Source organism: Monodon monoceros, unplaced genomic scaffold (assembly GCF_005190385.1).
Source record: "Monodon monoceros isolate NGI ecotype Baffin Bay Population unplaced genomic scaffold, NGI_Narwhal_1 Super_Scaffold_3, whole genome shotgun sequence".
NCBI classification, from domain to species: domain Eukaryota; kingdom Metazoa; phylum Chordata; class Mammalia; order Artiodactyla; family Monodontidae; genus Monodon; species Monodon monoceros.
This window is the reverse complement of record NW_021703780.1, coordinates 38,024,535-38,052,452: the sequence shown is the minus strand read 5'-3', so window position 1 is coordinate 38,052,452 and position 27,918 is coordinate 38,024,535. Positions and strand designations below refer to the sequence as shown.

Below are 27,918 nucleotides of genomic sequence, written 5' to 3'. Positions count from 1 at the left end.
GTGGCGGAGAGGTCAGATTTATCATTAGAGGGCTTCGTGTCCATTGTGACCCTTCCCAGCTTCCCATGTGGCAGTCAGCATGCCACTCGTATCCATCCCCACTCCTGGGCTAAGGCAGTGCAGAGTCATGCCCAGTGGACCGGCTGCAGCAGCTTCTAGAGGTTTCAAAAAATTTCTAGGCTTCATCTCCCAGAAATTCAGATTAGGGAAATCTGAGCTCTGTTTTGAGTGTCTTTTTTTTTTTTTTTTTTTTTTTTTTTGGTGGTACGCGGGCCTCTCACTGCTGTGGCCTCTCCCGTTGCGGAGCACAGGCTCTGGACGCGCAGGCTCAGCGGCCATGGCTCACGGGCCCAGCCGCTCCGCGGCATGTGGGATCTTCCCGGACCAGGGCACGAACCCATGTCCCCTGCATCAGGAGGCGGACTCTCAACCACTGCGCCACCAGGGAAGCCCCGAAAGTGTCATTTTTTAAGGTGGAGGTTGAATAGACATGTTCGGGAACCACTGATTTAACTTCCTTGCTCTCATTTTTTCATATCTGTAAGCTGCTTCTTTCTGCTTGTCCTTCTTGCTTCACTTGTGATATGAAACAAAATACATTGACAGATGGGAAAACACCTGGGTCTAAAGAGAGTTGTAGACTCCTAATCTGTGAGGCTGAGACTTACTTAATTATTGATTAAGCAGGGGGCTTTGGGCTTTCTTGGGTGTAGGGCAGTGGTTTATAACCCTGACTTCATCAAACTCACCTGGTAAGCTTTAAAAAAAAAAAATCCATCGTTAGCTATTTGGTTTCATTTTGTCTGGGGTGGGACCTCAGCATTGGAATTTTTAAGAAACTAAGTAACTAATACATAGCCAGGGTTTAGAACTACTAGTGTAGACACAACTTAGTCCTACCTTCTCTTCACCTTAGACCTGAGACGCGTCTCAAACCTTCTAATAGCCTATGCTCTTGGTTCTTAGTTATCAGTGTCATTATCTGGCTTGTAGGGGCAGACTTTTTCTAAAATGTTCAAGCAGGTTCTCTTTTTCTCTAACAGATGACTCCAAAATGCCTCCCCCACCAACCCTGGAGCCTACTGGGCCTGCGCCTTCCTTGTCTGAGCAAGAATCCCCTCCGGATCCCCCCACTCTGAAACCCATCAATGATAGCAAACCTCCAAGCCGATTCCCAAAGCCAAGAAAAGTGGAAGAAGATGAGCTTTTGGAAAAATCACCTCTGCAGCTAGGGAACGAGCCCTTGCAACACCTGCTCAGTGACAATGGCATTAATAGAGTATCCCTCATGACCCCCGATACATCCCCCGCAGGCGCCCCACTCAGTGGCGTGGGCCGTCGCACATCAGTCCTCTTCAAGAAGGCCAAGAATGGGGTTAAACTACAGAGGAGCCCAGACAGGGCCCTGGAGAACGGTGAGGACCATGGCGCAGTGGGCTCTCCTGCGTCTCCCACCAGCATCGAGGATGAACAGCACTCCCGGAAGCGGCCAAGGAGCAGGAGCTGTAGTGAGAGCGAAGGGGAGAGGTCCCCCCAGCAGGGGGAAGAGACAGGTGACCTCGCCTGTGACTTCTCTTGCTACTTCTCATCTGCTTTCCTGCTTTGCCTTGCCAGCCGGCACCTTCCCCAGTCAGCTGCCTCCCTAATGGCCCCTGTGGATGCCAGTAGTAGCACTGAGGGCTCCGTAGCGCACAGTTGGGCCTGGTACATGAGTAGTGGCCTGGGGAAATAGGCTTTGAGCAAGTGTTTTGAGAGGGCCAGCTTGTGTCTGGGGCTCTCTTTGGCCCTGAGCAGCATATAAAGCTATATATGATAAAATGGTTCCTACTTTCATTTTAGTTCATTTATTCATCAGATATTTATATCAGGCATTATTGTAGGCACTAAAGTGTAGGGGGAAAAATCAATAAATAAAACAGACAAGTCTCCTCTCTTGTAGGGGAGGTAGACTAAAAGCAAATAAGTAAATTGTATCGCATATTAGAAGCTGTGGAGAAAAGTCCAGCAGGGAAGCGGGGGAGAGGGGATGCTGAGGTGTTATTAAAGAGGGTGGCCAGGGGAGGCTTTCTGAGTAAAGATCTGAAGGAGCTGAAGGTGTGAGCTCTTTGGGTATCTGGGGAAAAGACGTTCCAAAAAGATGGACTAGCAAGTGCACAGGCCATGGGGGTGGAAACATGCTTGCATGTCTGAGGAACAGTGAGGGGACCTGTGTGGCCACAGCAGAGTGAGCCAAGGGATCATAGGAGATGGGGTCTCAGAGGTAGTAATAGGGGCTTGTCACTAAAGAGTCCTTACTGCATGTCCAACACAAGCTGGTCACTGGGGAGCAGTAAATCAGACCCAGGTCCAAATCTGAGAGTTTACCATCCAGTGGGGAGACTAGATGGTGTCCTGAGGTGCAGAGATACCCCAGTGCTGGACAGTCTGTGGTTAGGTGTCAGGTGACAGCACTGCTAGAGGTTCAGGGAATAGGAACTGGGAGAGTTGGGAAGGCTTCATGAGTAGACAGTGCCTAAGCTGGCCCTGGGGATGAGGACAGACTAGAAAGGAACAAAGGGCTCAGGCCCAGGTGTGTAGAAACAAGGTCAGAGTCCCTGTGAGGGACAGTTTGGAGAGGGGCTTCCCTCTCCAAAGCGAAGAGGGGCATCAGGAGCCAATGCTGTGGGCAAGGTGGACCTGGACATGCAGGGCCTCCATCACCAGACAGTTGTTTAGTCTTGGTGGGATATGGAAGGCCAGCTCACTTGGCAGGGAGGGGCCTGCTCTTGGCTTTTGCTCCTCATGTCCTGTTACATGGTGGCTTTGGGCTGTGTGGTCAGCACATGCTTTTCTCTGCTTTTCTGTCTTCCTACCTAATACTTTGTTTCCAGCAGTACCTTCCTTTCCTGTCTGGTCCAAGCTTCCCTGTATTAGGGCAGTAGGGTGTTTATATAGAGTCAAGAGCTTGAGGCAGACTTGAATTCAAATCCCATCTTCTTACTAGCTGTGTATCCTGGGGCATATGAATTAACCTCTGTGAGCCTATTCCTTATTTCTAATATGGGGCTAGTGACACCTTCCTTGTATGGCTCTAAGGATTGGAAGTAGCCTATATAAAGCACTTGGTATATAGCAGTAGTTGGTAGCAGTTATTGTTGTCATCCTGTCAGTTATATTAGGCACAGCCAAACAGCACTGAGCACTAAAAATGAAAAATCCTGCTGTTGGGAAATAGGTCTAGACATCAGGCTCATCCAACCTGAGAGGGCCCACCGCTTGGGGGCTAGAATCTGTTTCTCCTCCACCATCCCAGCTACCTGGTACCCAGGAATATTTTTGCACAACTTTAGTGGGTTCTCTTAAAAGCAGGTGTTGATCCTTTATAGATGAGGCACAGTAGGCTTTGGTGATTTAAATTGAGGTCATGATGTTAGAGGCAGAGCCAGGTTAGGGTCCAGATATGTTGGCTCAGACACCTGCTCTTACAGGTGTGACTTGCCTCACAGTTTTCTGGCTAAGGTATATGTGACTTAGAGCTCTTGGCTCAGCTATCAGACTTGTGGGATTCTGGATGGTGGTTGGGAATTGGATAGATAGAGAGGAGAGTTGAAGCTTTCATGGCAGGTGAGAGTCTTGTCCCTGGGATGACCAGACAGTCTTCATTTGCCTCTGAAGGGCTCCCTGCTGTAAACAGACCTTCCCTCATTCATACTTAATAGCATCCTCCATAAGTAAGAAGGTATTACCTTCACTTCACGAAAGTAGAAGCCAAGGCTTAAAGAGGAAAAGGGACCCATATTTCAGAGCCCAGTCTAGAACCCAGGGAATCTGACTCCCCATCATCCCAGGAAGGTCTGGTCTGCCTTAGATCTGCTGAAAAGTTCCCCCCATCCTCAACTTTGACTAGCTCTGCTAGATATCTCAGGGTGTGGTTGACACAGTCCTTATCCGGCTCCAACCTCCCCTGACACCATCCCAAAAGAATGAAGCTAGCTATTGCCAGCTGTGTGATGGATAGGGTGTGTGAGTGTTTATCTGAAGAGGCAAGGTGGGTGGGCTTCCCAAGAGGCAGAGGAGACTCCCTGATAATTGAGGCTTGAAATTAGAAGCAGATCCAGGAACTTGTGAACAAGCCGGAGTGAGGAAGTCTTGGTATTTCCCATTGTAGTCAAATGACAGTAACTGGAATGAGCTATAGGCTATTTTCCTTCAAGTAAACCCAGAAGGATGGGAAGGCAAATGCAGTGTCTGTTCACTGCCCTAGCCAACATTTCCCCCAAACCTTTATCAGGTTCTCTCCACCACCCAAGACCCATTTCCCAAGAGGAGGGACCAGCCATCCTCTCCATCCCTCCTTGCTGAGCCCTCCCAAGGTGGCTGCCTCACACTGCAGCATGTGTCAGGGGAGGGGGGTTTCTACACTCAGGCTCACTTTGTGTGTTCTTGGCAGGTGTGACCAACGGCTTTGGAAAACACACTGAAAGCGGGTCTGACTCAGAATGTAGTTTGGGTCTCAGTGGTGGACTGGCATTTGAAGCTTGCAGGTAAGAACACTTGTCCCAAAGCCATGTTTGCAGCTCTGCCACCTCTCCATTTATTTTCCTTTCAGCTGCAGATTGAACCTCCTCCTGCTTATCTCAGTTTTTTTCTTCCCGCACCCCTGTTATTTCCTGAAGCCTCTCATCTGTGGCTCTGGTAGCTCCTAGGAAACGTTGTGACCCTTGACTGTCAGGCCTGATCTGACTAGGGGGGAGGAGTAGTGCTGATGCCTTATAGGGTTTGTAGATCTGAATTTGGCTCCAGAGGGTGGGGACACCCTCTGTATTGCCCAGTGAAGTTAACATTTGAGCCAGTCCCCACCCACCCCCTGGCCCATTTAGATAACCCAGTTATAGACATGGTTTCACCCGTTGCCTTTCGGGGCATCATAGCAGTGGTGTAGGAATAAGAAATGGACAGATAGGAAATTTGGAATTGCCTTTTAGTCTGACAAAGGCCCCAGCTCTTCTACCATCTTTGAGCTGGGAAGGGATGGGTTTCTTTTCCCATTCTTTCACCTGAAGGGAGGATTTCCGAGGCCAGAACCTTCAACTTTCTTCCACGACTAAGAGTTTATTGAATCTCTCTGCTCTGTGTTGTATGCTCTGCAAGACACCAGGGAGTGTGGGACTCTTGGAAATGGGAGACCTTCATTGCCACAAAAGAAGAATGACTTGTCCTGAAGGTTGACCTCATGGTCCCTCCACATGGCTACTGGATGGATTCTGGGTTCAGAGCAGGGGAGGAGAGGTCCCAGGGCAGCACCAAAATACTATGTGTCTGTGTTTGAAGTGCTTCAAAGGCAGGCTGGGTGTAGGTTCTATTGGGTTCTCACGCTACACTGGTGCTGGGCTCTTGGAGGCCCCCAGATGCCCCCTTGGGCCTGGACTGCTCCCGTGCTGTAGCAGGGCCCAGCTTTCAGTGGCTCCTTAGAGATTTTCTTCCCCACCAAACCTCAGAAATGTCCTAGCTGTCTCCCTCCATGTTACAGCTCTAGAGATATAGGAGGAGTGGATGGGAAAACACAGTTACCAGGCATAGAGAAGAGGCAGAGATTTCAAAATCATACAGGATGCTTCTAGCCCGGTCCCGGGTTGGAGTTCCTGACTCCCTTCAAAGATAAGGTGCCTGGAAACCCAGTTCACTGGGGTGGGGTAGGAGTGGGGTTATCAAACTGTCCCCTCTTAGTCCTTGACTAAATGTAGAAGGTGTGTTCGGCCCCTCCCTCCACAAAGGGTACTCTTTCCAGCTGTGAGCTGCAAGGAGCAAGCCAGGCCAGGCTCTGGTTAGCCTGCCCATTCAGACTGCTTACCTTTCTGCAGAACATGCCAAAGCCACCAGTTTCTCTGGGGCCCTGCTCAGCGTGGGAACAATGCCCTTGGAAGGCGTTTCCTCTTTAGCTCGGTGGTTCTCAGTAGAATTTTGCGGTTTACAACAGGAGATTCAGGCCTTCAACTACAGGGATTTTTTTCTTTTTCTTTCTTTTCTTTTTTCCTACATTGTGGGGGTAAGTACATAAAGGAAGATCTTATTAATTAGACTAGAATCATATAATCGCAGAATAAAGAACCTTGAAAGAATTTCTGGTCACTAATCCCATCCCTTTCCCATCCTGTCCCTGGGTTTATCTTTTCTAATGATTTTCTGAGCAGTTTGGAGCTGCACCCTCTTCTTTGGGTCACTCATTCAATTATTAATTAAGCACTTACCGTGAGCCAGGTACTGTTCTAAGCCCTGATAAGGTGTCTGTTCTCAAGGAGCTTATCATCTAGAAGGGAGAGATAAATGTTAAGCCAGTAAGCAAAATAATTATAGATTGGGCTGTCTGCTTAGACCTGGGTAACTTAGAGAGAGGGCTGAAATGCAGGCCATGATCGAGTCACTTGTGCGTTCTTCTATGAAACAGGAACATATGGACCTAGTTTTGGTGTTGCATCCTGTCTCATGGAGCTCAAGCTTCTCAGAGCTCATCATCTGATAGTATAACATTGGTATTTTATAATATTCAAGTGAGACATTAAAATTTACTACCGTTTATATAATAATATTTACTATATAACTGCTACTTATTGAATACTTGGTGTGTTCTGTACTGAGTGCTTGCTGTGTATTAATCCATTAAATCCTCACAGCAGCACATGGGGAACACAAGCCTCAGAGAGGTTAACTTGCTCAGGGTCACAGAATGAATGAGTAGCACAGAGTGAGGTTCTGAACCCAGGCAGTCTGGCTCCAGAGTTTCTCTCTTAACTGCTTGGTTGTGCCCTCCTACGTTGTGTTTGGAGATGTCTCCCCAGATCCATGATGTGAACTTGGAGAGGCTTTCCTAATAGAACCACCAGTACCTTACATTTTTATAAGGACTCAGATTCTTTAAGTCCAGTGACAGATTTTTGTAGGGTGCATGGGAACTGAATTCTGAATGTGAACTGGGTGTTGTTTTTTCCCCAACAGGTCCTAATTTTGACTAGCAGGAAGAAAGCTCCCAACCTACTACTAACTGAAGGATTATGATTCATCAGGTTCTCATTGTGCCAGGTTTTCTGTATAAGACCATGATAAGTCAGCTATGATTCAGTAACTCAGGAGTACCCTACTCTCCAACCAGTCTTAACCCTGGCCTCTTCGTATCCCATTAGGGGTTTCTTAAGCATTTTTGCTCTACTGCAGGTTGTTGACTTGTCTTTTAAGCAATTTTTTTTGTTGAAATAATTATATAGCAGTAATATTTTTTAAAGTTTGAATGGGAAAAAACCATAGCCACATCATTCTTGCCCAGAGGCTTCTAACTGTGATTGTACATTAGAATTGCATTGGGAGCAACTTAAAAATACTGATGCCTGGGTGGGTTCCAGTTATACCATTATTCTTGTATTACTGTTCTCATTTTTGCCTATTACCTTCTAGTCTTTGTCTACTATATATTTTTTATCTCTTTGCAGTAGCCATATTTAAAAAAAACCGGTCTGCTTGGTAGTTTAAAAAAATCCATCTCTGTCTAAGAAACGTCACACACAGAAAGTAGAAGTGAGAAGCGGATTGTTTTTCCAATTTAAAAAGTCTTTTCTAATTAAGGAAGTAAGGCATGTCCATTATAGAAAATTTGGGAAAGAGGCAGATTTTTGTACCTCAAAAATAAATTCGTTTCTAGAGAAGCAATGTGAACCAGAGAGTTCAGAATTCTGGGCAGATGTGAGACAGGCCCTCCTCATGGCCAGGCTGCTTAGACTCTGGAAGGATTGACAAGTGCCTGGGTGACCTTCCCTCTGGATGAAATCCAGTGTCCCTGGGCAGGGGAGCAGGCCTCTCTTTCCAAGTTCAGTCCTTGCACATGGATGAAATGTTTCCTTAAGCCTCGTGGGAACATTCTGGTCAGAAGTATATCACAGGTTAATATGAGTTTTTAGGGGAAGGTGAGGAACCATTCTCCTTGAAGGGTTTTTGCAGCTCTGCTCCTAGCAGAGATGGGAGAGCAGGAGTGGATGTGTTACTCATTGAAATTGTTCATTTCGCTCCTCTCTTCCTCCCTGCTCTATGTGCAGTGGTCTGACACCCCCCAAACGCAGCCGAGGGAAGCCAGCCCTGTCTCGAGTGCCCTTCCTGGAAGGTGTGAATGGAGACTCTGACTACAACGGCTCAGGTGAGGAGTGCTGTACAGGTGCATCTTGGGGGACCAGGCCTTCCAGAGAACCAGTTCTGCGGGCTGCAGCCAGACCCTGAGCTCCTCCGAACCTGGGGGCACTGGTCAGGGAAATGGCCCTTCCTCCCAGGTCATTCATACTCCTTTTACTTTTTTTTAAATTCATCTTATTTTGAATAAGTAACACATACCGTGGTGACAAAAATCAGAACCGTACAAAAGGGTGCATAATGAAAAGCCAGTTCTCCCCTCCCTAGAATAGCCATTGTTAGCGGTTTCTTTTGTGTCTTTCCAGATGTAATCCATACGTACACAAACCAAAAACTTGTGTGTATATTTAAAAGAGTGAGCAGAGAAGCCTAACATGCACATTCCTCTAAACCATGCCTTTTTTCAGTTAATAATATATCTTGAAGATTCTTTTGTGCTTTTTATTGGCTGCCTAATATCCCATTACATAGGTGTGCTATCATTTACTTAGCTGGCCCTCTGCAGATGGACGTTTAAATTGTTTTTGTTTAATTGTCACAGTCAATGTTGCAGTGGGCAACCTTGTACAAAGATCATTTTGTATCCCTGGGGAGCATATCTATAGATATACTCTATTGCTGTATTGGAGGAAGTATGCATTTGTAATTTTGATAGATATTTCCAGTCTGCCCTCACAGGAGTAATATGATATCCTGTGTCACTGAATTTCACACATAACCCTGTAATTTCATGTGATCCAATGCTTCTACTCCCTACTGGGGTAAAATGGAGACATTCTACTCCAGCAGGTCCAAACAGTAAAACACATGGATCTTATCTCCTCTGACTGAAGGAGTAAAGGACAGGGCAGAGCCAAAGGAGAGGACTGGGTGGTGCTTAGGTGGAACAGGTGCAGGGCTGGGTGTTCTCTGAGCACATCTCTGTCCAGCCCTCCTATGGGGGGTGTGCACTCTGGATGCCCTGTCTTTGAAGCTTCCGTCTAATACTCAGCCTTCAGGGCTTCTCTTCCCCTCTTTCCTTTTCCCAACTGCTTTATTTTCCCTTAGCATCAGTTTCTTTTTCATATGTGTGTTGATGAATGCATGCCTGCATGTTTCATTACTGTCTGACTGTCAGTGCCCAGAAGGCAGGGCTTATGTCTAGGTTAATTTGTACAGCATCTAGTGCAGAACTGGGAGCGGATTGGCACGTACTTTGTGCTTCTGGTGGTGACATTTTATTCTTATTTTTAAAACCACGTAATTATTAAAATGATGCCAAAGGAAATTTAAAAAGGAAACTGACCTTCCACTGTTCCATCACCTTAACACAATTGTCTTCATTTCTCTATGTTGCCTTCTATTTATTTCAGGCACGTTTTTCACAAAATGCTAATCCAAAACACATGCTCTTTCATATTCTGCTTTTTTCAATGTTATCTTCCAATCAATGCATTATAATTTACTTGTTTCATTGTTAGAATTTGGTTATTTTCAAATTTTAACATTATACATAAGGTAGTGAACCCATATTTTTGTTCAAAAGCCTCTTATTCATTTTAAAAGTTATTTTTCTAAGAACAAATTCCCAGGGAAGGAATTTACTGGAGTAGATTGTTCATACTTTTTTTTTAATGACTCTTGAGACTTACTGCCAAATTATATTCTGAAAGGATTAGACTGGTCTGCAATTTCCTCAGCAGTATATGATTGCACCAGTTTCCCCACAGCCTGCCTCTTCAGTAATGGATTTTGTCTTTTTGTTGTTATTGCTATTGATTTAATAGAAAACAAGACCTCATTATCAGGAATATACTTTATAAAAAATTATATATGTAGATGGTAATGTTTCCTTAGGAACATGATTTCTACTCTGTGGAATTTGGATCTTTTCCTTAGTTGAGTGTGGTCACCTCCCTGTTGCCAGCTTATAGACTGGGGAGGGGAAGGGAGGTTCCTCTGTGTATTCAGAGACATTTGTGAAGTACCCATCCATGTGTGCTAATGCATTAGGTGCAGAACAAAGTAAACCGAAGAGATGTGGTGCCTGCCCCAGGCAGGACACCCTGTGTAAGGTTCTGACAAAACTGGCAAGAAAAGAGTCTGCAGACCTGCTTGGCTCTGCTGAGTGCTGTGCAGCCAGGTGTCCTGGATAGTCAGGTATGGCCCTGTCAGAAAAGAACTCATTTAGCAAATAGTTTTACTGGGATATCCATCCCAGGCATCTTTTTCCATGAAGCCTCCATCATGAGGCCCACCAGTCAGGGAGGCCCAGAGAGCAGTTTGTGGCTTTGCCAAGATGCATTATAGTCCTTCTTCCTGGTGTCCTGGTGATGAAGCAGTTATATTTTTCCAAGGAACATCAGCCTAGGGTTCTAGTTCAGAGGTCAGCAAACTGTAACCTGTTGCCTGTTTTTGTAGGGCCCACGAGCTAAGAATGTTTTTTACATTTTCAAATGATTGAAAATCAAGTGAAGAATGACATTTTGTAACACGTGAAAATTACACAAAATTCAGATTTCAGTGTCCAGAAATAAAGTTTTATGGGGATACAGCAGTGCTTGTTCATTTACCAATCGTCTGTGGCTGCTTTCATGCTACAATAGTAGAGTTGAGTAGTTGCAATGGAGACTGCAAAACCTAAAATACTTACTATTTGGCCTTTTAAAGAACAAGTTTGCCGTCTCCTGATCTAGTCTTAAGAACTAAGGAGAGGGTAGGGAAGAGGAAGGGTGGAGGGGATGTTTCTGACTCATTCCTGGGCTGTCCCAGTCAAATGGAGGCCCCGGGCAGGCCTCCTGGGCACCGTTCCATGCCCCCTTGGGCACTGTCTCCTCCCCTCCCCCATCCCCAGGCAGAAGCCTCCTGATGCCCTTTGAAGACCGTGGAGACCTGGAGCCCCTGGAGCTGGTGTGGGCCAAGTGCCGAGGTTATCCCTCCTACCCCGCCTTGGTGAGTCTGCCTGATCCTCCTCCCTCCCATGGGTGGTCTGGCCCCTGCCTTGCCTTGGGGGCTTATCTGATTGGATCAAGCCAGGAGAGTGTGATTGGGAGTCAGGGTACCTTTAGGTGCAGAAGGGAGGGAGGTTTTATCCCAGCCTGGGTGGGTCACACCAGCTAGACTCCCTGCTTAGGGCTCTTAAAATAGGTTAAAGTATGCAGACAGAAGCTAGGGCTCTTAGTGATTTAATAGCATATATTTATTTGCTAAATAAAAAAAATTATCTATTCGTAAAAGTAAAATGTGCTCATTGTAGAAAATTGTAAAAGCTGTTAATAATGCTTAGGTGTTTTACTAAATGTCTGTCATGCTAAGTTCTTGAAATGCTGAGGAAGGTATGGTTATTCTCATTTTATAGGGGAAAAAACTGAAGATCTATTTGCTACCATGGTCATCTAGCTATTAAGTGGCAGGGTTGGAATTTGAGCCCAGGGCTCAAAGTGTGTGATGTCAAAGCCTGTGTTCTGAGCCACTGAGTTCAAAATCACCCACAGTGCCATCTATTCAGAGATTACCTCTTGATGTATATCCTCAGCCCTTTTTTTTTCTGTTTAATGCATAAATGTGCATAAATATGAGACTGTACTCTGTCTAACCTCCCCTTCACTTAACAGTACACCATGAGCGTGCATGCCTTACGCCATTAAGCATTCTTCAGCAGCAGCGCTTTCGTTACTGCATCACCTGCAGTCGTATGCGTGTACCTTATTCTAACCACTCCCTAGGTGGCCATTTAGATCATTTTGAATTTTTCACTATGATAAACAGCCAGCAGTAAGCATCATTGTAGCTTAACATTTGTGCACATCCATGGTTATTTCTTCACAGTGAAGAAGTCTTAGGAATGCCTTCTTCGGGCATCTATGTAAAATTCTGATGCAAATTGCCAAGTTGCCCCTTAGAACATTAGTTCTGGTTTATACTCCCACCAATGGTAGCTAAAATTTCCATTTTTTCCATAGTGGCAGTAGCTAAAAATTCTAATTTTTACCACCCTGATTGTTATGTCTTAGGGCTCTTTCTATATTAGGGAGGTAATATCCATCTGGCCCTGAAAATACTGATTCTAACCTTTGGGGCATGTCACAATCATCTGGGGGAATTTTTTAAACAATGTAGATCCTGAGGCCCCATCTCAGAACAACTGTATTAGACTCTCTAAAGCCAGACCAAGGCATGAATATTTTTGTTTCTTTTTTTTATGACTATTTTTTTTAACACTCCCCAGATGATCTATAGTGGGTGTTGAGAACCGCCCTGCCAGCCTATGCGTGCACACAGAGCTCTGAGCCTCTCCCAGCTCATTTTTGTCTATGGCTCTTTTCATAGACAGCAGCCTCTTAAGGTGAAGAGTGCAGGAACTCTGATCCTTTTTGGACAGGTGAGGAAACTGTAGCTCCAAGAGGTTATATGACTTGCTGGAGTCATATTGGAACCCATGCTACCTGCCTCACCCCCTGCTTAGCAGTGGCAGGTGGGAGATCCACATTGTGATCCAGCGCTGAGGAGGTTGGACCTGGGGCTGCCTTCACAGGCTCCATGCCCAGCTGTCAGTGAGACCCCCAGCTTAGTTGCTGAAGAATTGATTAAGACTGTGCAGGTTTAGTTTTGTTTTTTTTAATCTCACAATACAAAGAAAGCCAGTCTAAAACTAGTCTCTTTTTTTTTAATAAATTTATTTATTTATTTTTTGGCTGTGTTGGGTCTTCGTTGCTCTGCACGGGCTTTCTCTAGTTTCGGTGAGCAGGGGCTACTCTTCGTTGGGGTGTGCGAGCTTCTCATTGTCGTGGCTTCTCTTGTTGTGGAGCATGGGCTCTAGCCGCGTGGGCTTCAGTAGTTGTGGCATGTGGGCTCAGTAGTTGTGGCTTGCGGGCTCTAGAGCGCAGGCTCAGTAGTTGTGGCGCACGGGCTTAGTTGCTCCACAGCATGTGGAATCTTCCCGGACCAGGGATCGAACCCGTGTCCCCTGCATTGGCAGGCAGATTCTTAACCACTGCGCCACCAAGGAAGCCCCTCTTGTTTTCCTTTTTAATTATCTTCTTAATCATACATTTTCTTTTGTGATAAAGAAATTCAGCCACCGCCTGAAAAAACCTACCACCTGAATACAACCTGTGTTTTTATTTTGGTTTATGCTCTCCCAGTCATTTTCCTCTGTATACTTAAATATGTACTTGCACATATAGTGACTATACGGTTTTTAAATTTCTGAGGCTCTTGTTCTTTAAAAAAATGTTTTTTGTTTTTCTGTAAAAATTATGTATCTACATTGCAGAAGCTTTGGAAAAAGAGAAAATCAACACAAATCGCATCATTATGACATCATCTATAAGCATTTTGTATTGTTGCTTCTATTTATCGTTTATATATTATAGCCGTAACAATGGTGTGTGTACACATTTGTTATGTAATGTGTTAAATGTTATTGCAGACTTTATTTCCATGTTGTTTTACATCTGCATGACATTTGAGTGAATGGACCATTATTTATTATTTGGGGATACATTTGCCTCTGTCTTCTTTAAAAAGGGAGGCGAGCTCCCCTTAAGAGGCAGACTTGCCCATCTTGCTTCTGCCCTTGGGGGGTCACTTTTCACAGTCTGCCCCACTTTCCAAGCCAGGCACTATCCCCACTGTTGATAGTCGAGGAAGTTCAGGAGGGCTTGTCTGGTGGTTCTCATTAGGACCCTTAGCTTCAGTCCCAGGAGGGACAGACAGGCTGGGAGTTAGAGTTTTTACCAAATCACACAGCTGGGGGCAGGGTAGTGGTGGTTCTTCCTTAGAGTAAACTCTTAACTAGAGGACCTGCTTTTAGCTGCTTATCTTGAGAAGGATGTAGGGAAGCTGGCAAACACCCAGAAGTAAATAGAGCAATTTATTATTATAAGAGACCCCCTGGGACAGGGTATAGGAATTAAGATTGCTCCATCTCTGGAGAAAGCTGCCTCCTCCGTAAGTTTCCAAGTCTCCCTGGCCTTGGTGCACAGAGATTATCAGCCAGCTGCTCTGGAAGCAGGGGCTGTGTAGGAGGCAGTGGGCAGCAGAGGCCCAAGCCTTGTCCAGGCGCCTGGTTTTAGTCCCAGCCAGCTACATCCTTCTGTGCTTGGCGTTCTCCTCTGTCAGCTAGTACTTGTCAGCAGACTTCTCAGCATCAGCGAGAGGATGAAATAAGATGATGTGTGAATAATTAGGAGCTTTGGTAACTTTGTCAGTGCTCCACAGAGCTGGAGAATTATTGTTATGTTGATGCCACCAGGCATTTTGCTGAGCCCCTGCCCTTGTGGAGCCTGCAGCCTCAAGGACTCATTCTTCCAGTGGCCCTTGTTTCCGACCACATCATTCTCCCCTCTTCAGCAACCCTCCACACTCAGTCTTTTGCCTTCTCTCTGATTTTACCGTGGAGGTGCTAAAATTGTATCTGGTCTATGCACCAGGAAGGATTATAGTCAGACAGGAAGGTGGTGGGTAACCAGGAGATCTGTTTAGGTAGAACCAAAGGGATGGGCCCTCTGGCCGATTCAGGACCTTCTTCACAGCCATGGTGTCTAGGAAGCCCCTGAGATTTTGAAATGAATTGCACAGGTTCTAAAGGGAAATTGGCAGGGGAAAAAAATGGCCTTCATTCCTCTCCCCTAAGGGACATTGGGAGGAAGGCGTTTGTCTATCTGGCCTGGACGTCAGAGATGCTCCACTCACTTCTGAAAACCCCCCACCCTGGCTTCCCAGTACTTCTCTTTCAGCTCTGGGGCCTGACAGTTGATGGAGCGAGCTCCCTTGTCGGAAGGTCTGATTGGAAAGGGCCAAAGGATTAGGACAATACCTGGGGAAACAGAGTCAGAGTTTCTGTTTGGGGTACTGAGGGTCATTGGAAGAGGTCAGCCCCTCCATCACTGCGTTGTGGGCCGAGCCAATCCCCTGCATAGCTTTGGTGTACGGTGGTTCAATGGTTAGTCCTACAGCAGGGTGCACTGGTCACCCCATCCACCCCCCGCTGAATGCTGTCTCCTTTCCTGCTTCCAGATCATCGATCCCAAGATGCCCCGGGAGGGCCTTCTGCACAATGGCGTCCCCATCCCCGTCCCCCCACTGGATGTGCTGAAGCTGGGAGAGCAGAAACAGGCCGAGGCTGGAGAGAAGCTCTTCCTTGTCCTCTTCTTTGACAATAAACGCACCTGGTGAGTGGGTGCTGCTGCTGGGAGGGTGCACCAGGATGCAGGCCGAGGGGCCCAACCAGGTGGCTGTTCTAATGCTGACGTGCCGGAGAGGTACACAAAGGGGCTGTGGACTCGGCCACCCTGCCTCCACCCAGGTGAAGGTGAAGGGTTACCTGCCAGCAGCTGGTCTGCATTTGCCATGTTAACAGTAACCTGGTGTTACTAATAACACTGATTAATGGTGTTAATAGTAACTGAGGGGTATCGCAGATCAGATTCCTTGTGAAGCACTCTGAGATGGAGATTTGTATTAGGAGTCATTGGGAAGAGCTGTGAGGGTGAGGGGGCGCAGCACTGGGCAGAGGAAAAAGTTGAACTGCAGTGCACTTGCTGCAGAGGCCTCAGCTCATCCTGTTTGGAGCTCTGGAGCTGGGTGGCTCATTAGAGATGTCAGGGATTGGGGCTGTGCCTTTGTACCCCGATGTCAACCAGTCATTGAATGCTGGCTGCCCCTGGGGAAGGGGGTGACATTGATGGGGGTTGATTCCTGGAGCAGGACTCACTTGAGAGCCTGTAATCTGCCAACACTCCCAGCGGCTGCAGGGAAGCATGTCTCAGTCCTGGGCGGAGAGTTCTGGGCAGTGCAGGATCCACCACAAGGGGCTTGTCTGCTCATGGCTTACAAACACCAGCAGGAGGATTCTTTCACCTCTGCTTCTGTAGAGCGAGGAGGTAGGACTAGCTAATAGCTATCATTTATTGAGCATTTACTCCATTTCTTTATGCAAATTGCTTTACATGCATGATTTCATTTGGTCCTCATTTAAATCTTCATTAATCCCCTCCCAATCCGTTTTACAGATGAGGAAGCTGAGGCTCAGAAAGCCAAGAATCCATAGCCAGAACTGGGATACAAACCAAGATCTGGCTCCAAAGGCTGGGCTCTTAGCCACATGTTATATTCACTCAGGGACCTTTTAAAAAACACCAGGTGCAGGCCCCACCAGAGATCATTTCATCGATTCCTGACATCAGCTCCACTTCCTAGCTGTAGCTCCCTGACTCCGCAAGGCAGGGTGAGGCTCAGAGCCCTCCAGATGACTCAGCTAGTCTCCCTGGGGGCACACGGGCTTCCCTCTGGCAACCGTCTTAAGCTGAGTGAGTGTCCTGGGCCCAGCTGCAAAATAAGTCCCTTGGTGGCTTCCTGCTTGTGGCATCCCAGTCTGCCTCCCTCTGCCCTGTCCCCTCCCCCTGGCTTTGCTGGTCCTGGGCAAGTGGGTCCAGAAGAGCCTCCTTTGGGACCCACCATGGTCCAGCCTTCTTACTGTGCTTGTATTTTAGGCAGTGGCTTCCGAGGGACAAAGTCCTGCCCCTGGGTGTGGAAGACACTGTGGACAAGCTCAAGATGCTGGAAGGCCGCAAGACCAGCATCCGCAAGTCAGTGCAGGTGGCCTACGACCGTGCGATGATCCACCTGAGCCGAGTGCGGGGACCCCACTCCTTTGTCACCTCCAGCTACCTGTAAGGGCAGGGCCTGGCCTGCATCTGCCTGCCCTGCCTCCGTCCTGTGGGGCACAGAGAAGCCTCTTCCTGCCCCAGCCAGACGTACGGCTGGCAGCTTGCCCCTTCCATGGCAGGCCAGGGACTGGGCTGTATCCTCCCCAAGGACAAGGCCCCAGTTTGGACTAAACTGCATGGTTCCCCTGGTGGGCCTGCTGTGTGCCAAAAACTCCCACCTGAGCTCCCTCAGGGGCTTGTCCACTGAAGAACCAGTTAGAAATAGAAACAGCTGTGAGGCTTGGGCCCAGCCGAGGAGATAGACCTGGCCCCAGAAAGCAAGAGGTCTTGGGCTTTCTCAAGGGTGTGCCTGGCCCCTCCAACCCATTCCTAACTAACTACACCTCAGGGTGAGCGAGGCTCTGACACTGACCCCAGAGGTGCTGTGGATACACTAGGGTCCCACGGGGAATCTCACGGAGCTCACCCTCTCTCTCTATCACCCGTCCTCATACCTCTTCCCTGTCCCATCTTCTGTACCTCTGCCCAGTCTCTCTTTTTCCCTTGTTCCTTTCCCAACTTCCTCTTGTGCCAAACTGACAGAAACCATCACCAAACTGATCTTTTTCTTTTTATGGCTCATTCCCTTTGAGGCCAGCTGCTAGCCTACCACTTGGGTGACCCCTTCACCAGCACACCTCCCCACCCCCTTACATGTGCTACAGACAAACAGCTGAGGCCAACCTGTGAGAACTTGCCTGCTTAGATTGAGGCAGGGTCCCTCCAGCCCTCTTCTGTCTTGCAGAGAGGTGGGCTCAGGCTGGACGGGCTCCTGTCAGCAGACCAGGCTGCTTGTGCCAGTGTCCATCTGTCCACGTGGATTCCGAGGGTTGTTGGGTGAAGCTGTGCCCTTTGGCTGGGTCTGCCCTTTCACTCCTCCTAGCGTCTCCTCGTGGGCTTTTCCTTTTCTGCACCTGCAGCCTCTAGCCTCTCTCTCTACCACTAGGGATGGCGTGGGGCCTGCAGTCCAGCATCTTCCTGTCCTGCGCTCTGCCCTGCCTAGCCTCTGCTGCTCTGAACTCCAGGGAACACAGTCTTTTATTTCAAACCCCCTGTCCCTTTCCCTGTTTTCCTTCAACCCCCTCTCCACCTTTACCTTCTCAAAAACAGAAGGGAAAAAAAACTGTGAAACGGGAATGCTGACTGACAAACCAACACAACTTTCAGAGGCTTCGATGCCTGTTCTCTGGATGTTTCTTTTCACCTCTTAAGCACCAAAGTTGCAGGGCCAGGTTGCAGGCCACTGATTGCCATGTTGATTTTTAACCTGACGTTCTTTTTAATTGTTTTAAATTTTTCATAGGGGAGTTTTGGACAAAACAAAGTCACTGGGGAGATCACTGCCATTTTTACACACTTTTTAAAAATACAACCAACCAACCGCCACGACTTCTTATATGTTTGGGACATGAGCCAGAGTTTAAAAGGGAACCAACAAAACTCTCTATAACATAAAGGATGGGGTTTTGGATTTTGTACAATAATAAAACTACAATACAGCCTATGGCTAGGGAAGGACATAGTGTATATAATTGTAAAATACTGTTCTAAATTATTCAGGCCTATAGTTTCCATTACTGGAGTCCTCCATTGTGTGGCTGAGTATTTTAAATGCACACAGTGTGGTTTATTTAAAGGAGCCAATGCGTCCCCCCTCCCCAGGTAGTCGGTCAGCTGTGGACTATGTGACCTTCGTCTCAACCTGTGTTGTAAGATCTCGGGGCTTTCTCTCTCTCTCTTTCTGTGTCTGTCTCTTCCCCCCAATACTTTCTTAGTCTCTTTCTCCCTTTTTTTTTTTTCAGTCTCTTTGAATCTTTCAGTCTCTCTCTGAGTCTCATTTTTAAAACTGCTCTTTTAGAACGGGAAACGGCTCAGATCCTGCTGTGGCATGGGGCCTATGTGTCTCAGTCGCGTCTGCTGTGAAGCACACGATGCTCTATTTATTGTAGAAAGTGACTTTATTTGCTTTCTAGAATTGTTTATAACAGATGGTATAAGAGAGGTAATAAACAGAGAAAAATCTATGCTTGTAAAGAATACAAAAGTTAATTTTACCTACTGTAATATGACTGTCTTAAACTTATTTTCTCTCTGAGAAATAAATGTTCTAATGGGCAGCAGTTGCTGTGTGTGTTTGATGTCGTCAGTGGGGCCTGCCCTTCTCCTCCTAATCTCTGCAGCCCTCCCCCTCTTCAAGACACCAGGGCCTATTAAGAATGGGGTTGTCTAGCTGTTGCAGACTCCCAGCTGGACAGGGCTCTGTCTCTCTGTCTGTCTGCCTGCCCGTCTGTCTCTTGGACCCCTGGGAGGGGTGCAAGAATGATTTCTGACGTTTTCCTCCCCAACAGCACTGCCTTTTGGGAGTTGTGGAAGGTCCAGCCTACTTCCCACGCCTTGGCTGCTCTGTAGCCCCATTCCTTTAGGAGCATCTGCTCCTTGTTCAGTGGGAGAAGTGGCCCTTTGGACATCTCGGGCACCTGTTCACCAAGCTTGCAGAATTGGAGTGTGTAGGCTGCTGCCGCCTCATTTGACATTATTGCCGTCCCCATTCTATAGAGAGGGAGGGAGCCGGGACACACAGAGAGTCAGAACATGAGCCTGACTCCTTTTAGAGCTGGAAGTGAGCCTTTAACTTACCTGGTCTTCATTTTGCAGATGTGGAAACAGACCAGCAAGATTAAAAAACTTGGCCAAGGTCAGCCAGCCAAGAAATGGTGGCAGAATTGCGGGACGACGATCTGGCCAAGGCTTTTTTTGTGGGCTCCATAGCATTTCAAGGCTATGCTGGCCTGTTCTGTACCTCCCTCCCCTCTCTGTGGCTCTGGCTCCAACATTTCTGGAAAGGGATATCTTGAGCAGAAGCAGGAGTATTCCCTGAGACAAACTGTTTGTTGGGCCTAGGATAGCTTTTCCTTGACCCATTCTCTCTGGTTCTGCCTGGCTCCTGTGCTTGACTGGGAGTTATGTATTTCAGTGTGTGGCTGGAGGACACAGGAGTCTCCTGATCACCTCCTCCACAGGGCCTTTGAAATCCTTATTGAAGTCACTGAAGTGTAAAGGCTGTCAATCTGGTATAACATTAACAAAGTATCTCTAATGTACTGATAGTCCTTATATTATGTGTTAGAGTGCAAAGCTACACACTCCTAATCCCACGAAGCTAACAACCTGATTTATAAGACACATTGCAGACAACTCTGAAAAAGCTTCCAGAAGAATGAAGCAATTAATTCAAGTGGGGTTAAAAATACCTATATATGAATTTATATTTTGAATTACAAAAGCAATTTAGAGCGAAATTACAAGCTCACCCTGTAGAACATTTTGCAAATAAAGGAAAAATGACCAGATGAGTAGGATTTTAGTAGAGAAGGATAAAGTCATTGTAAATAGATGAAGCAGCTTAAACAAAGGGCAGCCTCTGGGAGGTATGGTGTGTATTCCAACTCCAGTGACCAACTGCCATCCCCTTTGACTGGAAACAATTTAGGGAGTGAGGCAGTGTGTTGGGATTAACAGCCCTGTCACTCACTTGCTGTGTGACCTCAAGCATGGTACTGGGCCTCTCTGAGCCTCTCTCAGACTGATTTAATAGAGGACCCCAAAGCCAGGGTGAGGCATTAGTACATGGTAGGTGGCAGCATCTATTGAAGGATTTGAATAGGGAAGAAACTTGATTGCAGCTTGGCAACTAATTAGACATCAGAGTCGAAAAGGAGTGTTATGGCAGGGTCACTGTGTGGCTGGAGGGACCAGCAGTGGGTTTGCGGGTGAGGATGGAGGAAGAGTTTAGTTCCTGATCAGTTTATGTTGCCTACAGGACATCTGAGAAAACCCCCCAGCAAGCAGATGGAACTGGACCTGGAGTTCCAGAGGAAGGTAGGAGCAGATGACAGAAATGTGGAGCCACTGAAGCCCATCAGTGTAGTTAGGAGAATGGCCAAGGGGAGGGAGGGGCAAGGGCAGTGCTGAGGAAAGCCCCTTATGTTTAGAGGATGGGGCTGGGGGACAGAGGATGGAGACAGCGCCTTCAGAGATATCTGGTTCTCAGGGAGGGCCTGACACAATGTCAAACCCTAAGGATCATCTAGCCACCAACCCACCCCCCACCAATTCATTTCACACAGAGTGGCAGGTCAGGTGTGCTCAGCGTCACAGAGCAGGAAGAGGCAGTGCTGGATCAGAATCCAGAACCCAGCACTTTCTGCTCTCTCCATACCCACATATTCAGAGCCCTAGAAGTGAGTAGAGGTTTCCTTAATTAATTTTATCACTGCTGTTATTAAAATTCATGGCCTCAAGTCTGAAATATGATACTGGAGCATGTGGAGGCACTCTAACCAGGAAAAGAAAATCTCACTTTCCTAGCAAGTTAAAAAATATCATTAAAAGCATTTGCCAAAACCCTGGTCAGCTTGGCCACTTTCATTAGTGTAATAGTTGCTATTAACACTTGAGTGTGAATTTGCTTTTCAGATAGACTCTTCTGACCTGGCCAGGCTGTGAGCTTTGAGAGAAGAGGGGGTGAATGGTAGGATTGCTAGGCTCTGGGACAGGTGCTGAAGGGAGATTGAGTATGGGAGCCTTGTCTGCCTCTGGCTCTGCAGGCTCTCCACAGTATCTGTAGGGCAAGGAGTGTGAACATCTGGTCCTGCCAACTGCAGACAGTCTGGCCTTTACCAGGAAGAAAGGAGGGAGGTCTTTGAAGGAGGAAAATAGTTTCTTCAAAAGATGGGAAAGAAGTTTCTGCCTGACTGTGTGGTGGAGAAGAGGGGCCAGGGAGGTGTGTGTCTGAGCCAGAGCTGGAGGGGAACTCTGACTTGACCTTGGCACTTGGGGGTTCCATTCTGCTTGTCCTTTCCCTTAAAGGGTGGAAAGAAAAAGATAAAGATGTATTTGTATTTACTTATATTTTGCATGCTATATTATATATATTGCAATATAATTACATATATGTTCGTATTCTCTACAATTTTAATATTCTTAAGAGGGCTAGGACTCACAGGCTACATGGAGTAGAAAAAGCTAATTGTTCCCAAACTTCAGAAGGGTTGTTGTGTTGTTATTTCAAAGAACACTGTGTGTCCTTTGCTTGGCACCTGTAAGGCTGGTTGGAAGTGGAAGGTTTCAGTCTAACTCCCCTCATTTCTGAAGCAGTGTCTGAGTTCCTTCCTCTTTCTTTCTGCTTTGTATTGGCCTCTTTTGTGGCCGTAAAGATAGTTGGGGGGATGAAATGTTGATGGTTCCTGGTGGGCAAGAGTGCAGGATGCATAGGGGTCCAGAGGAGGGCCTCCCCACCCACCCCAGCTTCACAGTCCAGAAGACTGCCGAAGGATTTTATCTGAGCTGGTCACAAAAGAATATAAAATTTGTTATTTGCTATCTAATTTGGGAAAAGAAAAATTTTTAAGTGCAAAGGAGAAAGTAAGACTATTTTAACCACTTAGAAATAACCATTTCCACCATTTTAATGTAATTCCTCACTGTCTCATTTTGTAGAGCATGCATGTATTTTAGTTTCTTGTACTGGGTTGCTGGGAAATCAGCTGATAGCTGTCTGCAGTCACTGCAGAAGTTCTCAGCATGACTGGAACACAAGGCCCAACAGCTCTTCTGCCCAGGTTTAACTTTTTCTCACTTGCTAAGTATCATGAACTGGCCTGTGCCAACCATTGCCTGTTATTGTTTGCTTGTTCCCGTCATTTTGCTAAGATATTGGTAGACTCTAACAGTTGAAATTGAATAAGAGCTATAGTTCTCCATCCTAAGAACTTTTGCTATTGGGGGTACATTTCCATGGAAATAAGTCTTGGACCAAATTCCACCCCATGTTCAAACGCCTGTGAGCGAGATGGCCCCCAAAAGGCCATATACATTCTTCTTCAGCTTGAGAAGTTCTTGCTCTCTGCCCTCTGGTACAGCACCAGCACCTGGCATGAAAGGTCATTCCAAGGTGGACACAACACTCCTTTGAGTGCAAAACCAGCTGCTGAGTAGGCCCGTCAGGGGGCCAGAGCAACAGAGCTTTAGACCAAGAAACAAATTTTGTTGTTTTTGATACAACTTTACATACAGTAATTAAGATACACAACCTTGAATCTCTGTGAATTTTTACATTTGTAACCATCCATGAAACCACCACCCAGATCAAAATACAGAACATTTCCGGTGCCCCAGAAAGTTCCTCATGTTCCATCCTAGTCAATATCTACTCCCCCCATCCCCCAAGGGTAACTACTATCCAGGATTCTATGACCATAGATCCATGTTGCCTGTTCTTGAACTTCATATGAATGGAATCAGACAGTGTGTGTACGTTTTTGTCTGGCTTCTCTCATTCAATATCATGTCTCTGGGCTCCATTCCTGTTATGCACGTAGCTGTAGCTTGTTTTGAGTAGTATTCTATTGTACAAATATACCATAGTGTGTTTATTCTCCTGCTGGTGGACATTAGGTTGTTTCCATGTTGAGCTGCCATAGTAACACTGCTATGAACATTCTTGTACATGTCATTTGGTGGACACAATGCTCATTTCTCTTCAGAAAATCCCCAGGAGTGGAATTGCTAGGTCACTGGTTGGGTGTGTGTTTAGCTTTAGTAGTTCTACCAAACAGTTTTCCATTGGTTGGATGATTTACACTCTTGTAGCCGTGTACGGCAGTCCAGGTGTTCCACATCCTTGCCAGCACTTAGTATTGTCAGCCCATGACGTTTGCTCTAGACCTGCTTGTTGAATGACTTCCGCTAAGAGCCATCATACAGCAAGGCTTCTTTCTTCCTGTACAACACTACCTTGCTCCCAAGGGAGAGTTATGAACTGCCAAGGTGTTTTCAACTAGGGAACCCCCCATTGAGGGGATGGGTGAGGTGGGAGAACTGATCCTGTCCTGTGTGGCTCAGCCTTCTCTTAGCACCTACCTCTGTACTATGGTGCCACCCAGATCCTGCTTTGGCTCTTTGGGGAATAAGGAACTTCTTAGTTCAGAGTAACACAATCCTCCCTGGCCCCCTCCTCCTCACCCCTGGCCATTGGACTCTGGGGGACTGAGCCCAGCTTCAGGGGCTTCCTTTCTCATACAGACCCACACTGCCAATACTTCACTCCTCTGGCATCCTGGGTACAAGCAGGGCAGAAGGCACCCCCTGCACATTGTGTCCAAATCCTTCCTCGCCCACTGGCTGGTATCTGAAATTCCATTAGCACTTCATGCCTTTACCTCTCAAGGCCATGATCCTTGGGGACATGCCTTTGGCCCTGGTTTCCTTTGAATTATTGTTATCCCAGCGTGATAAAGAATGTGCGAGCAGGTCTTGATGAGGCAGTAGAGCAAAGGACACCGGGTCCTTGAGGGGAGGATTAAAGAGGGGATGAAAAGGGCCTATTTGCTTTTGGCTGACCTTGGTGACACAGACACACATTTCAGAGCCATCAAGGATGACAGCTCACTAAATCGACTTCAGAGGAATTGTTCAGATCACAGGTGGGCGAAGGTCTGAGATAAGACCACAGGGTCAGGGGAAGAGACGCAGAGAGGGAGTCTTGTTTGGGAACAAACCTCTGGAAACAAAAGATTGCAGAGCCCGAATTGATGTGGGCAATCGTGTGAAGCCAGCCCTGTCCTTAGGTGCAAGAACGTGTTGGGGTCTAGGCCAAGCTGTGGGCTGAGGACACAGGCTTCCCTGGGCTGTCCAGTGGGGCTTCTGGGTCCACTTATGATTTTGGACACACTCCCAATGTTTTGGAAGGTTTTGGCGGCCAGAGCCCCGCCATTCCCCCTCCTCCTGCCCCTGTCCCTCCCTCCTCCCTTCCTCACACCCTCCCTTCCCTTTCTCCCTCCCCTCTGTGTCTCCCTCTCTCAGTCTCTCTTCAAATTTTATTATTCTTTATTATTTTTAACTCCAATTGATTTAAGTGATTTAGAAAATTTAAATATTCAGGAAAGTCTCCCTCCTTGTCCCCAGCCTCCTAGTTCCCCTCCCAGAGGCAACCGATTTTTCCAGTTGCATATGTAACTTTCCAGAGGTAGTTTAATATCAGCGTATGTGTACACATGCACACATGTGTGTCTATGGGTGTATGTGTCCCTTTTTTTATACAAATGATAGCACACTGTTCACACTGGTCTAGCCCTCATTTTTTAAAATTGTTTTTATTAAATATTGATTAGTTATAAAAATAGTAGTTATACAATATGTATCTATTAAAAAAAAAAACCATACAATAAGCCACCTGGTACCTACCACCTCTCCTAGACAAAGAAACAGGGCCTTTAAAATCCTCTTTGTGGCCCTTCCCAGCCTCACCTTTTCTTCCCCTAAATACTGTCCTAAATGTGATGCTTATCATGCCCTTTTTTCCTTTATAGTCCTGCCATATGTTCATGTCGCCATACAATATGTATGGGGTAGTGTCTCACCTTTTTGGATTTTGAAGAGAAGGAAGTGTACTGCCTGCAGTCTTCTACAGCTTGCTTGTATCCCAGCCACGATTAGATTAAGGGTCTTGAGGTTCAGTTGAGTGATGCCAATCCTTTTCACTCTGGTATGGAATTCCATCGTATGAAGACACCACAATTAAGTTTTCATTGCACTATTTAAGGACATTTGGGTTGCTTCCAATTTTTTGCTGCTAGGATCAGTGCTTGTGTGAATGTTCTTAATTGTTTCTCCTGGTGTGTATGTATGTTTGCGGGGTTGGTTGGGGTAAGGATTTCTGTGGGGCATTTGCAGGGGCCTAGGGAACACACATTATTGATAAGGGCGAACTGTTTCCCAGAGTGGTTGTGTCAGTTCACATACTTGCCAGCTCTTTGAGAGTTCCCTTTGCTTCACGCCCTCACCGATGCTTGGAATTACCAGTTTTTAAAATGTTACAGGCTGATACATGTGGGATCATGACTCATTGTGGTTTAAATTTTTTATTTCCCTGATTATGCACTTAGAATTTTTTTACTTAAAATATATTTTGGCAATTGTCCTATATCAGAGCGGTAAGGACTTCCTCCTCCTTTCTTGGACTGGAAAGTGTCCATCATATGGAAATCTGACTATTTAACCAGTTCCTTATTGATAGACATTGAGTTGGCTCCATTGTTTTACAGTCAATTCTGCAATGAATAGCTTTGTATAGAGATGGTAAAGTGTGTCTGTACCTGAGGGAGTCTATATGTAGGTTTCTTACATAGGGACCTTCTGAGACGTTTAGATGAAAATGGAAGATGGTTTTTGCTCCCCTCTGGCCCACCACCTGTCCGCTTCCAGCAAATTCCCTTAATTCCCCAAGTTCCCAAGATGGGAACTGTATCTGTCCTGTCTTGTTTCACCACCACACCTTTTCTCTCAGATGGTAATGCTCATCTTCCCCCCTTCCCTCTGAACCAACCCAGAACCAACTTGTTCACCCCTACACTCCACCCCCACCACCACCACACACACACAGATTCCTTAGGGACGGTCCTACCCCGGCATCTCCTTCTTAGGACCATCCCCATCTCAAGAATTAATATTTCCTAAGGGGGTGGACTTTGCCTGGCCCTGAAGGAGAGGATAAGAAAACTGACCGCAGCCCTTACAGAATGAATAGTCTCAAAGGGGGCGGAGCAACAGATACATAAAACAACCAGGAAGTCAGTCGTAGGACAAATCCCAGCCCAGTATCTATTGGCTGTGCTGCCCTGGCAAACCTGGGCCTCATTTTCTTTATAGAAAGAGGACAGTAACCCTTCTCTGGGGCTTGGGGCCCAGTGGGGCCTATGTTCATGCACTTGCAGGTCATAGCTTTCCTTGTTATCAAGGACACTCCTAATTCAAGGAGCCCATGAAAATGACTATGGTAGACGCAAGTTCAGGGTCTGAGAGCATCCAGAGGAAGGGGAAGGAAGCCCAAATTGACATGTCGGTTCACAAAGAACTTTTCCTTATTCTGCTATAGAGCCCACATATTCTCTCTTTGGCGGGTGTTTTAGGGGGCTCTGAACTTATGCAGCTATAAAGCCTGCTACAGTGAACAGCCTTGACCTCAGGTCGTCTGGTGTGAGCAGGTACATCTGCTGGATGAGGCTCTAGAAGGGGAGCTGCTGAGTGCACTGGGCACCATTCAGTACATCCTCCCTGAATCTGCTCATAAGACTCAACCATAAAGATACTTCTTCCTTCCGTAATCAGACTCCCTTAGCACTTTCTCCCATAGACTCTGGCTGTCTGGGTACATGTCCTGTCTTCTGGGCACTTGTTTAGGGAGAGAGCAGGCCTAATTTCATTCTCCTGTGCTCAGCACACAGTAGGTGGGCACTCAACACAGGTGAACTGAGTTACCATTAACCTTCATGGAACATTTCCTCATTTGGTCCTCAAAACGACCTTGTGTGTGGGCCTGGCAGAATGATCATCCCCACTTTACAGGTGGGTAAGCTGAGGGTCAGAGACACCCTGTCTTGCCCTTGGCCATACTTGATCTTGGCCTCAGGCTGAGGAGGAACGGAAACCCAGGGCTTCTGACTCCCAGCACAGATTCACTACCCCTGGGCCACACTACCTCCCAGGGGCTGTTGAAATGCAATTAGCTGAGGTAGGACCCTTGTCTCAGCCTTACTCTCTGGCTGTTTTTCCCTACACAGAACTAATGGCCAGGGCCTTCAAAGCCTTATTTTCTTGTTTATTTGCCAACAAAGATTAGAAAGATCAGAATATCTAACCAACATTTTTTGAGTCCTCACACGCTCCAGGCAACCTCTCAGCTCATTTACTTTTCAGAAGCTGAGACATTATTATCCCCCTCATACAGATGAGGTTAAATGAGTGGTAAGTAGCAGAGCCGGGATTTAAACCCAAGCAGAGTCCACTTTCTTAACTTCTCTATACCACTGGCTCTCAGTCAATGGCTTTTAGTATATGACACTAATGAATTATCATTATAATATTATTTCAAGCCTCTGTTGAAATGGTGGCTCTCTGCTTGGTATTTTAGGGATGACAGGAAGGTCCTTGGGGGAATTCCCTGGTGGTCCTGTGGTTAGGACTTCACGCTTTCATTGCCGAGGGCGTGGGTTCGATCCCTGGTTGGGGAACTAAGATCCCA

The 27,918-nt window shown here is 46.7% G+C and overlaps 1 protein-coding gene across 2 annotated transcripts in view; it reads left to right on the top strand.

Annotated features, from left to right (window-relative positions):
• The window catches only part of BRPF3 (bromodomain and PHD finger containing 3), a 34,400-nt gene extending 15,442 nt beyond the window's left edge, over window positions 1–18,958 (top strand). The window contains exons 8-13 of one of the 2 annotated variants that reach the window (XM_029243862.1): window positions 1,044–1,553; window positions 4,430–4,523; window positions 8,061–8,158; window positions 10,982–11,079; window positions 15,148–15,302; window positions 16,623–18,958. In XM_029243862.1, coding sequence (XP_029099695.1) covers window positions 1,044–1,553; window positions 4,430–4,523; window positions 8,061–8,158; window positions 10,982–11,079; window positions 15,148–15,302; window positions 16,623–16,806 — 1,139 coding nt within the window. In that variant the 3' untranslated portion in view covers window positions 16,807–18,958. Of the gene's footprint in view, window positions 1–1,043; window positions 1,554–4,429; window positions 4,524–8,060; window positions 8,159–10,981; window positions 11,080–15,147; window positions 15,303–16,622 lie in introns of those variants that run through there. The other variant, XR_003796791.1, reaches the window with a different exon arrangement.
• The last annotated feature ends 8,960 nt before the right edge of the window (window positions 18,959–27,918 follow it).